The 17,844-nt window shown below is 44.7% G+C and overlaps 1 protein-coding gene across 2 annotated transcripts; it reads left to right on the plus strand.

The window, feature by feature from the left end:
• Positions 1-4,368: 4,368 nt before the first annotated feature.
• On the plus strand, positions 4,369-17,487 carry map1b (microtubule-associated protein 1B). 2 transcript variants are annotated; one of them, XM_019872224.1, is made up of 7 exons: positions 4,369-5,011; positions 6,605-6,706; positions 8,976-9,058; positions 9,243-9,383; positions 9,460-13,519; positions 13,682-14,859; positions 15,383-17,487. In XM_019872224.1, the coding sequence occupies exons 1-7, from the start codon at positions 4,801-4,803 to the stop codon at positions 15,536-15,538; spliced, it is 5,931 nt and encodes a 1,976-aa protein (XP_019727783.1). In that variant the 5' UTR covers positions 4,369-4,800; the 3' UTR covers positions 15,539-17,487. The 2 variants fall into 2 exon arrangements, with proteins under 2 accessions (XP_019727783.1, XP_019727782.1); XM_019872223.1 differs by having other exon boundaries at positions 9,460-14,859.
• Positions 17,488-17,844: the final 357 nt, after the last annotated feature.

A 17,844-nucleotide genomic window follows, 5' to 3' on the forward strand; every position in this document is an offset into this window, starting at 1 on the left:
CCTCCCCCCTCCAAAAAAATATCAGCAATTGAAACGTCAATGTTTCACAGTTTTAGCACAGTCTCGTGTCAAGTATACAAAAATCTAATTTGGTAGCAATCCGAAAAAAAATTGCCAGGATCAGTTTATCTTTGGACCAGCCCTGAATGAACTTTAACCCTTTCATTGCACCCTCTAACCTGATAACATGTCACTGTAGTAACCGTTGTCCCTGAAAGGCTTAAATTTTCGCAAAATGGCGGAAATGTCTTTTTTTTTTTTTTTTGGTTTTTTCAGGCATAGCATCTTGAGACTTTTATTTTATTTTATTTTATTTTATTTTTATTTATTTATTTTTATGCGTCTACTCATGAAAGACTCTGGAAATGGATGAACCGGCCGGCACGACAATGTCAGCTCCGACCCAAAATGGCAGGCTTCCTTTTCGGCATAGCTTTTTGAGATTTTTTTTTGTGTGCGTCAACTCATGAGAGACATGTCTACAAAATTGGATTTTGCTCTCCATGAACCTGCCTCGAGGGGCTAAATTTTCCAAGAAATGTTGGTGGCCGCAACTGAGCACCGCCAAATTACTAGTTTTATTCTTTATGACGAGTCATCGAAAATTGCCGCTTTGCTTCACCCACACACGAAATTAAATTCTTGGAAATTTAGGAGCATCCCTTTGTCAAGAACAAATATTTTGCCACCGTTGCCATTTGTGTGTGCGTGCAAGTACGTCTGCCAGCTGCGTTTTGCCCTAGCGGGTCTTGGATGTCCTGTAACAGCGGACCTCACATCCTGAGGTCCAAGTTTGATTCTGGCATGTTAAAAAAACAAAACAAAACACAACAACAACAAAAAAATTTCTTGCCCTCCTTTTTAGTTCGGGGCCCTCTGTTTTGACTTTTGAATTCCACTGTAGACAAACGCTCACATGAGCACAAATTTATCCCTCACTGAATCAAAACCGCATATTTTTGGATTATGCGAAGAAGAGCAGAGTCCAAGTCTGAGAAGAAAGACGCCCCGAATTTTGAAGGCAAATGTCTCCCTCCCAACATTTATCTTAATTTCATGAAAGGCAAAAAGAAAGAGGAGAATAATTCACTTCTACAACATTCCTTGTCCTGTGAGGCGTTTTGAGACTGCTAAGGAATTTAGAAAAATAGCAGTCTGAGTTCACCAAATCCGAACTCCAAAGAGTTCCAGTCACAAGGGCAGAGGGCGGGGCTTGTGATGTTTGTTTGTTTGTTTTTTAACTAAGTGCAGAAATTGAAAAGAGTTTCATCTTTTAGTTGAATACTGATCAAAATGAAGGTTTGGTTCCAATCATCACACATAATGGGGCAGCCCATTATTCCACTCAGCAATTTTTTCACGCTTGTGTGCCAGTGTGCGATATAAGCGATTGCTAGTTATCTTCATATCGTCACCGGGAATTCCCCCGGAGTTTTATTTTGGAGGTTAAACGTGATGTCACTGGAGGGGTTTTGTTCGGGTCGATGATCTGGCGCCCTCCAGTTGACCCAACCAGACCCCCCTACGACTCCGCTATGTCGGGAAATCGTGATACTGAACTGGAGCTGCGTCCGTGAGATCCCAGATAACCGCGTTCCCAGGAAAAGGGGAGACGTTTTAAAGTGTAAGTCCACCGGGGGTTGGAATATTTGCAGCTCAATCTGATAACGCAGCCAATTTAGATTTTTGCATTTGTTTCATGGAGTTTTAAGTAACATGGCTTTCTTTTTTTTTTTTTTTCTTGGATCATTATGTTTGCTTTTGGCCTCTCAATGAAGACAAAGTGAGCAGAAAAGTCCCACGTCATTGGAAGAACATCTTCAAGTGGCCTAAGGGAACTCCCAAAACTTTCCCAAAGATGCTCTCTCTTTATACTCTGTTGATGAAGGCCATCGACTGTGGGAGGAAGAGGTGGCCAAAAAACCCCCCACAACAACAACAACAATGCGGACACAAAAGGAATTCTCATAAATATGCTAATATGATCCGAACGCCGCAGTGCACCATGCTGCTCCTCTTTCCCATAGTAATCCAGTAAAATTCACCTGCTGTGTGTATAAAAACAAACGCTTGAGAGACCCTAGAACAGAGCTTTGAGGGACACCTGTGTTCAGTTATTCAAACAAATTCATCAAAAAAAATTATGAAAATTTGTATCTTCAGACACCAAAATGTTCAGCCAAACTCTATAGTTTTGACTAACTGAAGTCAGCTACCTCAATGGTAACATATAATGATAAATAGCATAGATAAGCTAACAGTATTTAGCTTAGCATTCATGTTAAGCCCAGTATTGCCCAACTTTTGGTGGCACAGCGTTCTACTACGCTGTTGGTGGGCAACCTTAAATTGGGTCTTCTCTGTAAAACTCTACACCCTAATTTAAAAAAAAAAAAAAAAAGCTTCAAAATCTTCAATTCGGCGGCGGTTCACCACACGTGCCCCGTGCTTGACTGGCAACCAGTCCTCGGTATACCACCACTCTCTCTTGCCCAAGGTAAGTAAGTAATCTAACACGATGGAAATGTGTTTATTTTCTCCACACGTGTTTGCACTTTGACGCAGTTAAGAATGTGGCGTGCAGGAGGCAAGTTAGGATTAGGTTGATTGCTCAGGTCTGTTTCAGGTTAAGTTGACTAAAAAGATAACAAAATAATATCAGTTGTGTGTGTGTGTGTGTGTGTGTGTGTGTGTGTGTGTGTGTGGGTGTGTGTGTGTGTGTGTGTGTGTGTGTGTGTGTGTTGGGGGGGGGGGTCTCTCAAGGCACATGAAAGGAGCCTTCAGATCAGTACATAGCAGAACGCAAGGTACCCGGTTGGGAGGTTTCATTTTTCACTCTTTGATGTGCTGTCATTGTGGAGTATGTACTGGCTTTGTTATTTAAAGGTAGAGCAACACATGCTGGAAATCAGGCATGCTAACATTTCCTATGCCAATTTAGCGTCCGTAAGGTTGCGGGTGAGCTGCAGCCAATGCCAGCTAAATTTTGGTGCCTAATTTGTGACTGCCAGGAGCCGGGTTGGCTAGTTCGTCTGCATGTTTACGGGTGTGTGTTGGGTCCCATAGCAGCTCCTTGTGAGTGTTGTCATTTCATATTTGGCCATTTAAACGCCTGTCTCGTTCAATAAATGCGCCTGTGGCTCTCCTTACCCTTATGCCTGGGCATTACAATATTGTCCTTTTTTTTGTTTGTTTGTTTTGTCACTTTACCCCAAGTTTGAGCTTAATTTTTTAGGGGTCTTTTTTTTGTCCCAGAATTCGCCGAAAACTAAATTCTTCTTGAACTGCATGCAATTTGAGGATCCATGCAGCTGTTGTGACGCAACAGCATGTGTCACCCACCCATAACGGGAATCAAACAACAAAGAGCTCAAAAATGTGATGAGCTCACATATATGACCCTCTTTCACCTTGCTGCTGAATTCTGAAAAAGCATCACACGTGCTTGGATAATCAAGACTACTTTGTTGTTTTTTTCATAGCATTTAATAATATTGATTAATAGCGACACAATTAACTACATCAATAAATCGCAAAATATCCCATTGCCAAGATAATGCACAAATCTCGCTGCCTTTTGCAATTATCGCCGGTAGGTGGTGCTGTCAGCGCAAGAATCAACAGCTGGTAATGTGTTGTTAAGTTGAAAATTAATGTTAGCAGTATTGTTTTGTTTTCTGTGCTAATCTCTTCGTTCGTCATTTTGAATGATATATTAATATTATTTATTCCAATTGTATATGTGACCGAGAGAGAGAGAATGCAACTCGCTATTTGGAATTGGACGAATTGCGAATCCTCAAAGGGGGAAACTCCACTCATTTGAAAAAGGTTTTTTGATGCTGACTGTCATGCTAGCTTAGGATCCACGCGCCCTCAAACGCTACACTTCCTCTCTGATCGCGCCGGCGTTTGATATTGATTGATTGGTCTTTTAACATTTGCTTTCAAGCTTCCTGCAGGCACGGTTCCTCTTTTGCTTTGTTAAAGGAAAATCCCTTTGAGATGGCTTGCGCTGAATCCATGAATGCAAATAGACACCTCGTTATCCCCATCAGGTGACCGTGCGCTTTTATTTGTAAATCTTGATATATTTCTGTTTTGATTACTTCTTAGTTATAGATAAAATCGTATTATTATTTTAATCATGTCAATATTTTTGTTTGTCATTTTTGGGATTGTTTTTGATGACCTCCCATTTAATAAATGTCTCGTACTCTGCAATTAAGAAAAGAAAAAAGTAGTCAGGGCTAGTCAACGAGCAGCATGTGGCCCTCACACTCTTGAGTTGAGTTGCACCTCCATTATAAAGGTAAACGATTATTTGGGTGATTTAAAATAAAATATTGGATGACAAAAAAAAATAAATACAACCACCAAATTTCCCCACTGCATCTCAATTGGCGTATGTTGTTCATTTTTAAAGTGGCATTTTTTACTGGCTAGGATGTGCGAGGTCCTATGTGGGCACCCCAAGTACCGCTAATGGAAAAAAAAATAGTGCCCCCCACCCCTCCATCATTTAAGTTGCCCATCCCTGCCATAGAAAGATAGATTGATAGATGTACACAGAAAATTCTCATCCTCCCGGTCTCTTCCGGAAGGGTGCGTTTGATTCGTTGCCAGTGACATCAGCTGTGCCGTGAGTGAGCAAAAAAAAAAAAAAAAAGGAGGTGGGGGGGTGCAGGCAGCCGGGGCCACTCCTTGTCCTCACTCGTGCGCTGACTACAGCGCAAGCAGCATCGCAAGAAGGAAAAAAGAAGAAGGAGAGGACGAAGAGGAGGGAGGGGACCGCCAACTATGTCCGCCCTGTTGCAACAGAGCGCCGCGGCGGCCGACGCGATGCCGACGATGGAGCCGGCGACCATGACGCCCGGCCCGGCCGCGGGGGCTCCGGCGGCCTGCAGCCCCGCGCGTCACTTCGTCGACTCCAAATTCTACCTGCTGGTGGTCCTCGGCGAGGTGGTCGCGGAGGAGAACCTTAAGTGCGCCGTGGCCGACATCGAGAAGGGTAAGCCGGCGTGCGAGGGAAGAAACAGGGCGAGAGGGGGAGAGGGGTCGCGTTGCGTGGGGGGGGGGGGAACCATGACCCTCCCGATTGATCCATTTATTGGGATTATTAGTGGCATTCTTCAGCACTAAACTGATTGATCCCCCGTCCCGTGGGAGCATCCCTCCCCCGTTATCCTCCTCCTGCATCTAGCACTCTCATCCCACACCGGCCGGTAGGCGTGGCCCGGGCCGCACTGCGGTCCCTACGGGAAGCCACGAGGACCAGTTTGTAAAGCCGTTCCTTTTTTTTCCTTGTTGCTTAGTAAAATATAATTAGCAACAGGAAGCCTCTATGTTTGCTTTTATTATATTTTTACTTTTTTAAAAGATTTAAACACATTCTATTTTGCTGACACCATTATGTACGATGACATACAATATATCATCTTCATAATATTAACAAAGTAAGACCAAAAGTATTCGGACAGTGACGCTTGACTTTTTCCTCCTCTTCCTCATTATCATCATCACATTCGAGGGTGTCTTGGGGGAGGGCGGGGTTGATCAGTTGCCAATAGGTTCTTGCTGTCGTTTTTGTCATGTACGACAATCTTTATATGAAAGAAATTGAATATCCTACACATCTTGTAAGTCCAACAGAAGGATGGCATTGTTTTTTTCCGCAACATAAAATTATTAAGAGTGAGATATTGGGCCTTCAAGGATTTGGACGATAACACCTGCGTTTTTACATAGGCTAAACCATACAATTTGCATTTTCTTCATCATCATCATCATCATTTGGTCAGTGACAGTTACGTTTTCATGACAGTGAAATAAGATTAAAATTTATAGTCAGCATATCTCTATATTTAGGGGCCAAACCCACCAGTCAAGTTGCCAGTTAATTTGACCCAATTTCTATTAAAATAAAAAAAAATCTTATTTTACTAACCGTATTAATGTCCTATATTTGAAAACAAAAACATTGTGCGATTATATTTCTCGATGACTAAAACAGAGACATTAAGCAAACCAACAAGAAGAGGATTTGAAAATTCAGCCCATCTCTGGATGGATCTGACTTTGTGGCAATTTATTATTTCTCTTCAATCATTGTCCCCCTATGTGCATTTGGCTCTTGCATTGGCGTCAAAGCACATGTTGTGCCCCACCCCGATTGCTTTGTTTTGAGGAGAAATGCCTGATAGTGACCACGACAGAGGTTTCATTGTGTGAGCTGACGGAGCCGTGACTCAGCTCACTCTGATGTGATCAAGCTCATCCTGCCAACGTCATTTTCATCTTATGATCTCCCGCAGACCACTGTTACATCAAATGTCTTATTCGCGCATCATATTATAGCCATGGCATTTCATTGTGATTGTAAAGCTTTAAAAAAATTACATTAATTAACAAACCACTGCGGTTTCTTTGATTTTACTGAAAATGTTGAGCTCGCATAGGGAAGGGGTAAAAATTTACTGATATGTTGAATCGACTGGACTGTACTGTCCATAAAAGTTAAAAATATATATATTGGGAAACATTAAAAAAGTACTGCAGGGGTCCCCAATATTCATTTATGAATTTTCTCTATATTTTTTTTCAGGTATCCGCTCGTGGGACGCCAATCTGATGGACTGTAACCTGGACCAGGAGCTCAAGCTCTTTGTATCCCGACACTCGGCGCGATTCTCCGCTGATGTCAAAGGTAAAATATCCCTTTCATACTCTAGTGGCTTCTAAATAGTATTGTGGCTGTTACTCAACTGCAGAGGGTTCTGGCTGTCCACCAGGGGTTGGTTTGTATTCGAGGGAAGGCTTTTTATTTTTTTCAAAAATGATATTTATAGTCATAATATTGTCTTACTTGCAGCAAGTGACTTGGGGCAATTATTTACTCCACTGTTAAAAGTACTGGGTGTCTAAGTGTGTTTAAGTGTGTATTAGAGGGAAGGCCTTTATTTGTACAAATGTGTTCATACTATATATCGGTATTGATGTATTTCCTCAAAACAGCAGCGTAAAATAATCACATAAACGTTTCCCATTTCCAGTTGCAACTATAATCACCTCAGTTCGCAAGATTGAATCGTCTCCTGCGGCACACCTGATGTATTAGCATGCGGCGTTTATTCACCCAAGCCTAAGAGAAATTGGGCTGCAATGATCGAGCGGTGGCAACTATTTGAAGAACTGCGGCGGATCACGTGGCACAAATGAAAGTGGAGACGATGCGGCAGCACATCGAAATCCTTTCAGGAGGGTCAGGGAGATGATCAAACATGGCTGCCGTCCAAAATACGCTCCGAGGAACGGGCAAACCCCCTCCGCCTTGCGATTACATGCGAGATTTTCGACATCCATTCGACATCATTTAAACATTTTTTGGGGAGCTTTGATTTTCTTCCATGCCACGTCTTCCGCTTCGCAACAGCATAGCTTTGCTATAATCAAGTCTGATTAGCTTTATGTTAACACGCAATGCAAAAAGCCTCACCCTTTTGTCCTTTCCTCTCCTGGTGGCTAGCAACTCTCTTCTCTAGTGTGCCGCTGCTCTGCAACAAAGCAGCGAACTGCACAGCTAATTTCGGAACTGGTAATTAACAGTGTGACGTCTCCGGGTCGCAGACGATGCGGCGTTGATGTCCAGCTCGATGATGTTTTGCGCATTGAGTCAGGATAAAAGTATTGGGACAAGAGGCTCATGAAGCACCCCTGGAAAGAGGCTCATCAAGCTGCGTGTTTCTTCTGTTAGTTCTAAAAAAAGCAGCAGGTGTTTTTTGTTTTGTTTGGTTTTGAGGAGAAGGAAGGAAAATGAGAATTTTTTTGGGGTCATTTGTAATAGTATTTGAGTTAACTCATTCTTGTCATTATCTTAACTTTGGTTAAAGGAATCAATTAACGACCATCAAAGCTCACCTGTTTTCTGGGTTTGGTCATGTGACATTCGTAAGCTGAGCCCACTTGGCACTGTGATGTCATTTTCAGTGGACACCAAGAGTCAAAATGGCTGCCAACTGAGATGGATCAAAGTGGGCGGATTTTACTGCTTAATTCCTGTTCCACAAATGCAATATTAATCAAAATGCCACACTTTGACTAGTTGGGGGGCACATAGAACATATTATCAAGAAAATTTTAAAGCCCGTGGTGAGCGGTAGAGCTATTAGAAACAATATTTTGAAGACAGGTTTTTGCTCATTCCCTTTGTTGTCTACCTGAGGATTTGGTGGCACACCCTTTTATCGTCATTACACAAGCTGTTTTATTATTATTTTTTTTTTCTTAAAGCAAAAGGGGGGATGCTCATCTCTGCAGTTGTTCCACTGATCTATTTTTGGTCCAGTGCCTTCCAGATCAATTTCCTCCTGTGTGCTCGGTTGTGTGACAGTCTGCCTCCGCCAGGAAGCCAATGGGGCGGGACTGAGGTGGAGGGGTTGGGGGTGACGACTTTCGCTGGTTAATTGCAGGGGTCACGGCTGCTCCAACGCGTTGACACTTTGTCATGCGACGGCAGTGCTAACGCCAGCTGGTGGCTGACGCCCACTCCCATGAGACAAAGGGAGAGAAAATGAAAGATGTGGACTTTGTTGCCTGTTAGGATGCTGTCGCTTTAAGGATCAAGCATGTCATGGTGTGGGCTTGGGTGTGTCTGGCACACACACATGCATACATCACATGTGCGAGACGCTCACACATACACAGATCTTAACAAAAAAAGAAAATAAATTTATTCAGCATAATTTTAATTAATTATACCGTAATTCAATAACCGTAAAATCCCATGCAGAGTATGCATACCCCGCCCCCCCCAAAAAAAAGAATCAAAATTGTTGGGAGGAGGTGTAGTATTATTCACGTGTGTTATTCTGATACAAATGTCACCTTGTTTAGAGGTTTACCAGTGCAGCATATCGGATGATGAATTGAGAGCCCAAGGCAAATGTGACATTTTTGCATTTCGTTCCTTTTCGCAGGCCAGAGAATTCTTCATCACAAAAGTAACGTGCTGGAGACAGTGGTGCTCATCAACCCCTCAGACGACACTGTGAGCACCGAGGTAAACCTGAGCTATTATAGCGATATCCTGCCTTTTACACACCTGATTCCTCAACAGATTTATAAGGAAACATGGTGGGCACCCTCAGGAATTAGACTGACACATTATATCATTATTCTCATTAAGGCCTGCTGAAAGTTTCCAACAGTATACGTCGTATAATTCTCACCACCTTTCATTTTAGGTTCGATTGATGATCTCGGATTCTGCCAGACAAAAACTTCTGGTCCTGTCGGGCCAATGCACCGAAAGCACTGGCGAGCTCCTACTTCAGTCCGGATCATTTTCCTTCTCCAGATTCATCGACATCTTCACTGACCAAGAGGTCTGTTCACAGTTTCTCCCTTCTCCCAAATGTTTGAATACTTAAGGAAATTTTTAAAACATTTTATTGCCTTTAGATTGGTGAACTGCTGAGTACCATTCACCCGGAAAACAAAGCCAACCTGACGCTCTCCTGCCCTGATCAAGGAGACTGGAAGAATTCCAACCTGGACAAACACAACCTGCAAGACTTCATCAACATGAAGCTGAACTCAGCACTCATCCTCCCTGAAATGGAGGGACTCTCCGAGTTCACCGAGTATCTGTCCGAATCCATCGAAATCCTGACGCCTTTCGACATGCTGGAACCGCCGGCCTCTGGTGGTTTCCTTAAGCTCTCCAAGCCGTGTTGCTACATCTTCCCCGGCGGTCACGGCGACTCCGCTCTCTTCGCCGTCAATGGCTTCAACATGCTCATCAACGGCGGCTCCGACAGGAAGTCATGCTTCTGGAAGCTGGTGAGACACTTAGACCGCGTGGACTCCATCTTGCTGACCCACATCGGCGATGATAACTTGCCCGGCATCAATAGCATGCTGCGAAGAAAGATCGCGGAGCTGGAGGAGGAGCAGTCGCAGGGTTCAACGGCAAACAGCGACTGGGTGAAGAACATGATCTCGCCGGATATCGGCGTTGTATTTGTGAACCTTCCGGAAAATTTGGAAAGCCCTGAACCTAATTACAGAGTACGCAAGAATCTCGAGGAGGCGGCGGCCACTCAACAGTTCCTTGCAAAGCTGAACCTGAGAACTGAGCCACTGCAGCGGCCTGTTGGAAACACGATTGAACCCATCATACTTTTTCAGAAGATGGGCGTGGGGAAGCTCGAGATGTACGTTCTCAATCCGGCAAAGAACAGCAAAGAGATGCAACATTTTATGAAGCAGTGGACTGGAAATGAAAAGGATACCGCTTCTATCCTGCTGCCGAACGGGAAAGAGTCAGAGTTCCCCGTATCTTACTTGACATCTGTCAGCTCTCTCATCGTGTGGCACCCTGCGAACCCCTCAGAGAAAGTCGTGCGTGTTCTCTTTCCGGGAAATGCCACCCAGCAGCACATCTTTGAAGGTTTGGAAAAACTGAAGCACCTGGACTTTTTGAAGCATGCAGTTGTCACTCAAAAACCGATGCCTCTCGAAGTGCCGTCAACACCGACTCTGAAGCAAGCCAAGATGAAAAACAGAACGGACAGCAAAGAGAGCCTGAAGTCGAATCCAAAGTCTTCGCCAAGCAAAGGTGTCAGGAAAGAATCCAAGGAGGAGGCGGCGGAGAAAGCCAAGGCAGATTCAGACGAACTGTCTCGTGAAACACAAACAAAGGCAGAGAAAAAAGAAAAAACCCTGCTGAAGAAGGAACGAGCAAAGGCTCCAGAGAAAGAATCAAAGACAAACACAGACCAAACTTCCCAGAAAGAAACACCAGAAAAAAAGCCATCTCAGATCAAAGTGAAAACCGAAAAGGAGCGGATTGCCAAGAAAGACATTAAAATATCTGCGGAGAAGAAAAAGGTGGTTAAAAAAGAGGTCGCCAAAAAAGAGGACTTGCCTAAAAGAGAGATCAAGAAAGATGAAAGGGTGAAGAAAGAGGACGCAAAGAAAAGGGATGTAAAAAAGGACATCAGGAGAGATTCTCCTATCAAGGAGAAAAAGGATGAAAAGAGGGAACAGAAGAAGGATGTTAAAAAGCTGTCAAAAGACACCAAAAAGGTATTTTCCTCTGGAGATGACAAAAGCCTGTCTCCCAAACCAAAGACTCTGAAAAAAGATGTGTCAAAGAAAGATGCAGGCACACCCTCAAAACTGAAAGCCAAAGCAGGGTCAAAAGTGCCAAAGGTGGATGCAAAGGGCGATGCCGCCAAAAGTGCATCTGCTGCTGCGACTCTAATGATGGACCCAGATGCAGAAAGGGCTATTATGTCTTCCCCAGAAGACCTCACTAAGGACTTTGAAGACCTCAGAGCTGAAGATCTGGTGGAGGATGCGGCGGTTGTACAAGAAACTGTAGAAGAAGAGGCTACAATAATCACCCACTGTAAAGACCCGATGGAGACCAAAGAGTCCCCCGAAGCACCGGAGTCTGTCGATGAGGGAATCGCCACAACAGAGGCTGAAGGGGAAAATGGAGCGACTCCAGACGAACAAGCTCTCAAGGGTAAACTCAACGGCAACATGAGTGAAAAGTACGACGACGAGGGCACTGTGATGGAGGAAGTCTCCGACGGAGCCGATTACGAAGAGAAAGGGGAAACCGAAGAGGTTTATGAGTCACGGAGAGTGCTATCGAATCACAAAGAGTCCTGCGAAACTCTTGACGATCATGATCGCGCAGATGCTCAACACATGGGCGAAAGCAAAAGAGAGAAAACAGAATTGATTGTTTCAGCCTCACCCAAAGTGTCATCACCCGTTTCCCCCGCCGGATCCATCCACGATGAAATGTTTCCGGCCGGCGTTGAGAGCTCAACCGCCTCAGATGAAGCAGCCGAGGAATTTGCCGTCACCGCTGGCCTCATGCAGTCCACCCTTGAGATCTCCAGTGCGATGACTCTGACACCTAATGATGGGACCAACTCTCCGTCGCCGGAGTTTGGCAGATTAGGTATAACGGAATCTGGAGAGCGTGAGAAGAGCAAACTACCCTTACTTCAGACTAAACCTCGTTCCGACTACTCCGGGAGCGATGCAACCGAGGGCCAAGACTACAGCCACACAGCCTCGACAATATCTCCCCCGTCGTTATTAGAAGAGGATAAATTTCCTTGTGATGGGAAAGTAGCAGACTTTACCACACTTGAAGAATCATTTGAAAAGCAGGACACAGTCTCGGCAAGGCTGACTTCAACCGCACCCTTTGTGCAATATCCCTCAAGTAATCAAAAATATAACTTTGATTCATCGTCAATGTTTGGCACCCCAATTGAACTGTCCACTACCTTAGCAGGGTACACCAGAGCAATGGGTGATTCCACCCTCAGCCCAGAAGACAAGACATTGGAAGGAGCGAGCTCCCCCCAGTCATCAGGCCATACACCCTATTATCAGTCCCCAGTAGAAGAAAAAGCAGGAACTCTGCCACCCATGTCAGACAATGAAAACCAGGGTCCTATTATTGTGGAGGTCACAAGTGACAAAGAGGAGTCTTCGAACAGGGATACACCCGAGCCTGATGAGAAAGAGTGTTTGTCCTCTATGGATAAGTTTGCTTCCTCTCCAAAAACCCCACCTTCAACGGACCTGGACTCCCCTATCAAGAAGGAATTGGATGACATCAACAGATCAGTCTTTTCCTCAACTACACTTGTGAAACAAGAATCGGATGCTCATTCCATTGCGGCTTTCAAAGAAGAGAGTAAAATGTCCATTTCTGAAGGTAGCACATCAGACAAGTCAGGCACACCGCTGGAGGAAGTGGTAGCAGAGGATGTGTTTTCGCATTTAGCCTCAGCGTCCACTGCCTCGCTTGCTACCAGCTCTCTGCCCGAGCCCACCACCGACTCTCCTTCCCTCCACGCTGAGGTTGGCTCTCCTCACTCGACGGAAGTAGACGACTCTTTATCCGTTTCCGTAGGTCAGACCCCGACTACCTTCCATGAGGCAGAGGTGGCATCCCCATCCAAGGAAGACTGCCCTCGGCCCATGTCCATCTCCCCAGACATCTTACCAAAGACCAAATCCAGTTCACAGATCCATGACGCAAAGTCACCTGAACATTCTACCATGTCATTGGAATTTGGCCAGGAGTCTCCGGACCACTCCTTAGCCCTTGACTTCAGCAAGCAATCTCCTGAGCACCCATCTGCAGGAAGCAACTCGCGTGCCACAGAGAACGGCCCAACTGAGATTGACGACAGTCCTTCGCAGGTTGAGAGAGCATCGGAGGACCAGATGTCTTCAGCGGAGAAGCCTTTGCTTTTTGAAGACGCCGATTCAGCCCATGATGCTTCTGTCACCCCATCGGACGCATCCCAGTCCACTCCCTCCGCCACAACCCCATGCCAAATGACAGAGTTGCCCCTAATGGCTGAACAGACGGACGGGTCTCCGCTCACGCCAAAAGCAGTCTCTCTAACCCACTCTGCCCCCCATTCCCCCTATTCCAGTGAGGAATCCCCAGTTTCAGGAGGTCCCGTGGAAAGAGGCATCAGACCCATTTCACCGACTGCGGAGCACAAGTCTGCCGGACAAGAGAAACTTGACAAACCTTCTGAAATGACAACGGCAACCTCTCTTACCCACTCGCCCCCTCATTCCTGTCATTCTAGTGAGGCCTCCCCGGTTTCAGGAGGTCCACTGGAAAGAGACATCAGCCCAATTTCTCCGTCTGCGGAGCACAAGTGTGACGAACAAGAGAAACATGATAAACCCTCTGACACGACTTCCCTGTCATCATCTGCACTATGGTTTTCAGACAAAGGGAAACCTTTGCCAGAAAAGGAGACCAACCCGTTTATATGTGACGATTCAACAGTGAAATCTCCCGTGAGCCCCAAAGTCTCTTCCCCGTCACATCTACCTCTGTCCTCGCATGCATGTACTTATAACACAGCTTTCAGCTGCAGGGAGCCTGAACCTTCCAAGATCAGTCCATCCATTTCCAAGACAGAGGTCGACCTCTGTTTAGTACCTTCATGTGAATACCGTCATCCCAAGACGGAACTTTCACCTTCTTTCATCAACCCCAACCCTCTTGAATATTTCCTCAATGAAGAGAGAACTCTGGAGGAAGAGAAGCCTCTTGAGATGGTGGGGGGTGGGCCTCCGCCTTCAGGGGGTAAGCTTCCTGCCAAGCAATGTGAGGAGACTCCTCCCACATCTATCAGCGAATCTGCCCCCTCTCAGACCGATTCTGATGTTCCGCCGGGGACAGAGGAGTGCCCCTCGATTACGGCAGATGCTAACATTGATTCAGAGGACGACTCTGAGACTTTGCCCACCGATAGAACCCTCACCTACAGGCATGCCGATCCTCCTCCAGTAGCGCTCATGGACTCGGCTCCAACTGCGGGCCCCCATGATGTCTGCATGGTCGATCCAGAAGCCCTCAAGGCTGAGGAAAACCGCCACAATGCTAATACGGATGCCGCGGAAAAGCCCAAGAAGAAAAAGCTCACCAAAAAGGCCTCTTCGCCAGCTCGAAAAACTGGTCTGTCAAAAGTGAAGGACTCAAAGACCGCCTCTCCCAAGAAGAGTTTTGGAGAGGGGAAAGATGCCAAAAATGCAACCAATACGTCAGCATCTCGAAGTACCGGCGAGAAGGTGTCAAGTGTGGCATCTCTCCCAAACTGTCCTCCCATGTACATGGATTTGGTTTACATCCCCAATCACTGCAGTGCTAAAAATGTGGATTCCGAATTCTTCCAACGGGTGCGCTCCTCGTACTATGTGGTCAGTGGCAATGACCAGACGTCTGAAGAACCCAGTCGGGCTGTGCTCGATGCTCTGCTGGAAGGGAAAGCCCGGTGGGAGAACAATATGCAGGTATGTCACTTATGTGATCTGTATATATGTTTATACAGTACAACAGAAGTTCCCAAACTTATGTATCAGTAAATAAAAACAAGTCAATAAAAATAAAATTCATTACAATGAATGCAGTTGGGAGACCTGCACTTGTTTCTGTTCAACAAGCCGGTTCTATCATGAGGTTCCGGGAGACGTTGACACCCAAAAGGTTGTACGAATGTCCAATCTACGCTATAGTTTTATTCTGATTGCTGACTTTGCAGAGAATCCCACTTCACAAAGACAGGATGTCGGAAATGAACGTTAGGTGTTTGGTAGGGTTTTTTTAAGGCTGATTTAAACGCTTCATTGCCTCACTTGTGAGCCTGTCATCACATATTAGGCAGAACAAGCTTGTTCTCTATTTCTTTTAAGTTATAGGCTCTTCTTCTTTTTGTCTTATCATTTGGCTTCTCCCCTTTTGAAGAAGCTCTCCAAAGACATTTGTTTGATGGTATCAGCCCTAAACGGTCCATTCCCTCTTTCTCCCGCCCATCAGGTCACGCTGATACCGACCCATGACACGGATGTGATGAGGGAGTGGTACCAGGAGAGCCACGATAAGCAACAGGAGCTGAACATCATGGTCCTGGCCAGCAGCAGCACGGTGGTCATGCAGGACGAGTCCTTTCCAGCATGTAAGATAGAAATGTAGGACGAGGTCATTCATGAGCGAACGTAACTGAGCGATGTCACCTGAAAACAGTCACTCCTACTTTCACACACGTGAAATTAACTTCCACTGCACTTCTGAATATCAACCCACGACTTTTCCAAGGAACTGCTGGTAAAACATGAAAAAATACGTCATTGGTTTTGACTCCGTTCACCCACCTTTCCAGTTCAACACATTGTGTTTTAATCTTGCCGGATGGATAAAGAAACAACAGATCTTTGCCTTACTGGGATGTTGAGTAATGAATGTATCCGACAAACAGAACGCTAATGGACAAAACATCCTCAAATGGTCACACAGTTGGTAACACGAAGGCCACAGCCCTGTGCTTAGGGATTGTAAAATATTTATGAATAGCTCTGTGCATGAATTAGCCTTAGCTTTGTACTTAAATGAGTTTTTTTTTTCCTTAACCCTTGGGGCGAGTGAGCTTGATAAATGATAGTTGAGCGAATTGTGATGTTGGGCGCAGATTTGCCGCTGAATGACCTTTCACATAGCCACACTTCCAAAATGCAGACCGACCAATCACTTAATGCTATGCTGTCATCTCTGTCGTCATTTGAATCCCTCAAAAGTCAGCTTTGTTTGCACCGATCTAATAATGCACTTGTATTATTCGAGCAAGAATGCTACGGCATTGTTAGCTCGTTAACCAAAATGCTAGGCTACTAATCTGCGGCTTGGTTACCATGCATGGCACTCGCAAAATTGGTGCAACTCAGCTAATGAGTTTAGCTACTTTGCTCATTTACCAAAACACAATGTCTGGTTAGTTAGGCTTCCCCTGAAACAAGCTTAGCAACGTTAATAGAATTGTTTTTTGCTTGTTAACCAAAATGCTACACTGCTAACACAGGACTTGGTTACGATGCGACATGAGCTCAGATGAGCTACGCTAGTAGAGCTAGCTACTTTGACTTCTAACCCAAAAAATGCTACACCTATATTACTCAGAGAAGGACTAGTTCTGATCCGTGATGTGAGCGAGATTTGCTGGCTAAGCTAACAGGCTACCTTTAGCATAATGCCCGCCATCCAAACATTGGCTAGTACACTTTGGATTTGGTGACGGTACCTTTTTAGTGGAAGTTCAATTAACAAGGAATTTTTTTTTTTTTGAGACATGCCAGCAATTAGCACCTAGATGCTAAATTATTTAGCCTCAACGTAGCCAGCATCCCTGTGAATGAGAGCGAATTATGTTATGCAACACCAAAAAACGGACACAAAAGGTGAACCGCTGTACAGTGAACCTCTGTTTACCGTGGTTGACCCACCACCTTCCAGATCCACTCATGATTGGTAAAAATTCAGCACCATGGAGACCGTATAAAAACATTTTCTTATATCTTATTCTCCCACATTTTAAAGACACTAACTTATTAACCCATACCATTAATAAGAGAAAGAGGATACTTGCTCGTTTACTGTATTGGAATTTTTTTTTTAAACCCACACATTTTTTTTCTCAATTTTTCTTTTCTCATTTTTTTTCTTTCTCACTTCCAGATTTTCACAATTTACAGACAGGCTTAGCGCCCTATCACCCGCAAATAGTGGTAGGCCACTGTTTATTTAAACACCATACCAGATTATTACAAAGGTCTGCTAGCATAAAGCTCACATGTAAGGTGAAATACCATAGCGAGGCAAACAGTTATTAGCATAGTTGTTCCTGTAACTATTAACTTTCAAAACAACTGCTACTTTAACATATACAGAGCGACAACACACACAAACAGAGCATACATACAACAACACTCACGCTTGTGGGACTATTACTAGATCTTCTCTGCCTCTGTCTCTTCTTCTTCTTCTTGTAAATTATGCTACATTTCTTCCAGTAGAGCTCAGTGCTGCCTGCCATGTTGTTTCACAATGTGGTGTAACCTAAATTCGGACTTGTCCGTACTGTAAAAAAAAAATAACTAAGCGTGATTTGGTGGAGTTTTACTGTACTGGACTATTAGCAACCGCTGGGCTATTGTAACTCACCTGATATGTCTTAAATGTCAGTGCTTGATTGCAACTAAAGACCAACTTTGAATGACAATACAGCCAGCTTTCTCTTCTTCTCCTTCTACTCTGTCGAATTATCTACCTTTTTCCTCCCGTCAACAATGTTAATCTGTGTCTTGTGCTCTCAACATCACCCTCGCACCTTCTTCTACAAACTCATACTGTACGTGAGCTCTGGCCATTTGTTTCAAGTGAAAGTAGTTGTGCGCGCTTTCTGACTGTTTGTGTGCCATGTGTAACACAAGAGCAACCACCAATGCTGA

This window comes from Hippocampus comes, unplaced genomic scaffold, assembly GCF_001891065.2.
Source record: "Hippocampus comes isolate QL1 unplaced genomic scaffold, H_comes_QL1_v1.1 scaffold260, whole genome shotgun sequence".
Classification (NCBI taxonomy): domain Eukaryota; kingdom Metazoa; phylum Chordata; class Actinopteri; order Syngnathiformes; family Syngnathidae; genus Hippocampus; species Hippocampus comes.

Bases quoted from the DNA above. Each gene is read 5' to 3' on its own strand.
- map1b (XM_019872223.1), top strand. From the start codon at position 4,801: ATGTCCGCCCTGTTGCAACAGAGCGCCGCGGCGGCCGACGCGATGCCG. The intron at 5,012-6,604 runs GTAAGCCGGCGT...ATTTTTTTTCAG, and splicing joins CGTGGCCGACATCGAGAAGG to GTATCCGCTCGTGGGACGCC. The intron at 9,059-9,242 runs GTAAACCTGAGC...CTTTCATTTTAG, and splicing joins ACGACACTGTGAGCACCGAG to GTTCGATTGATGATCTCGGA.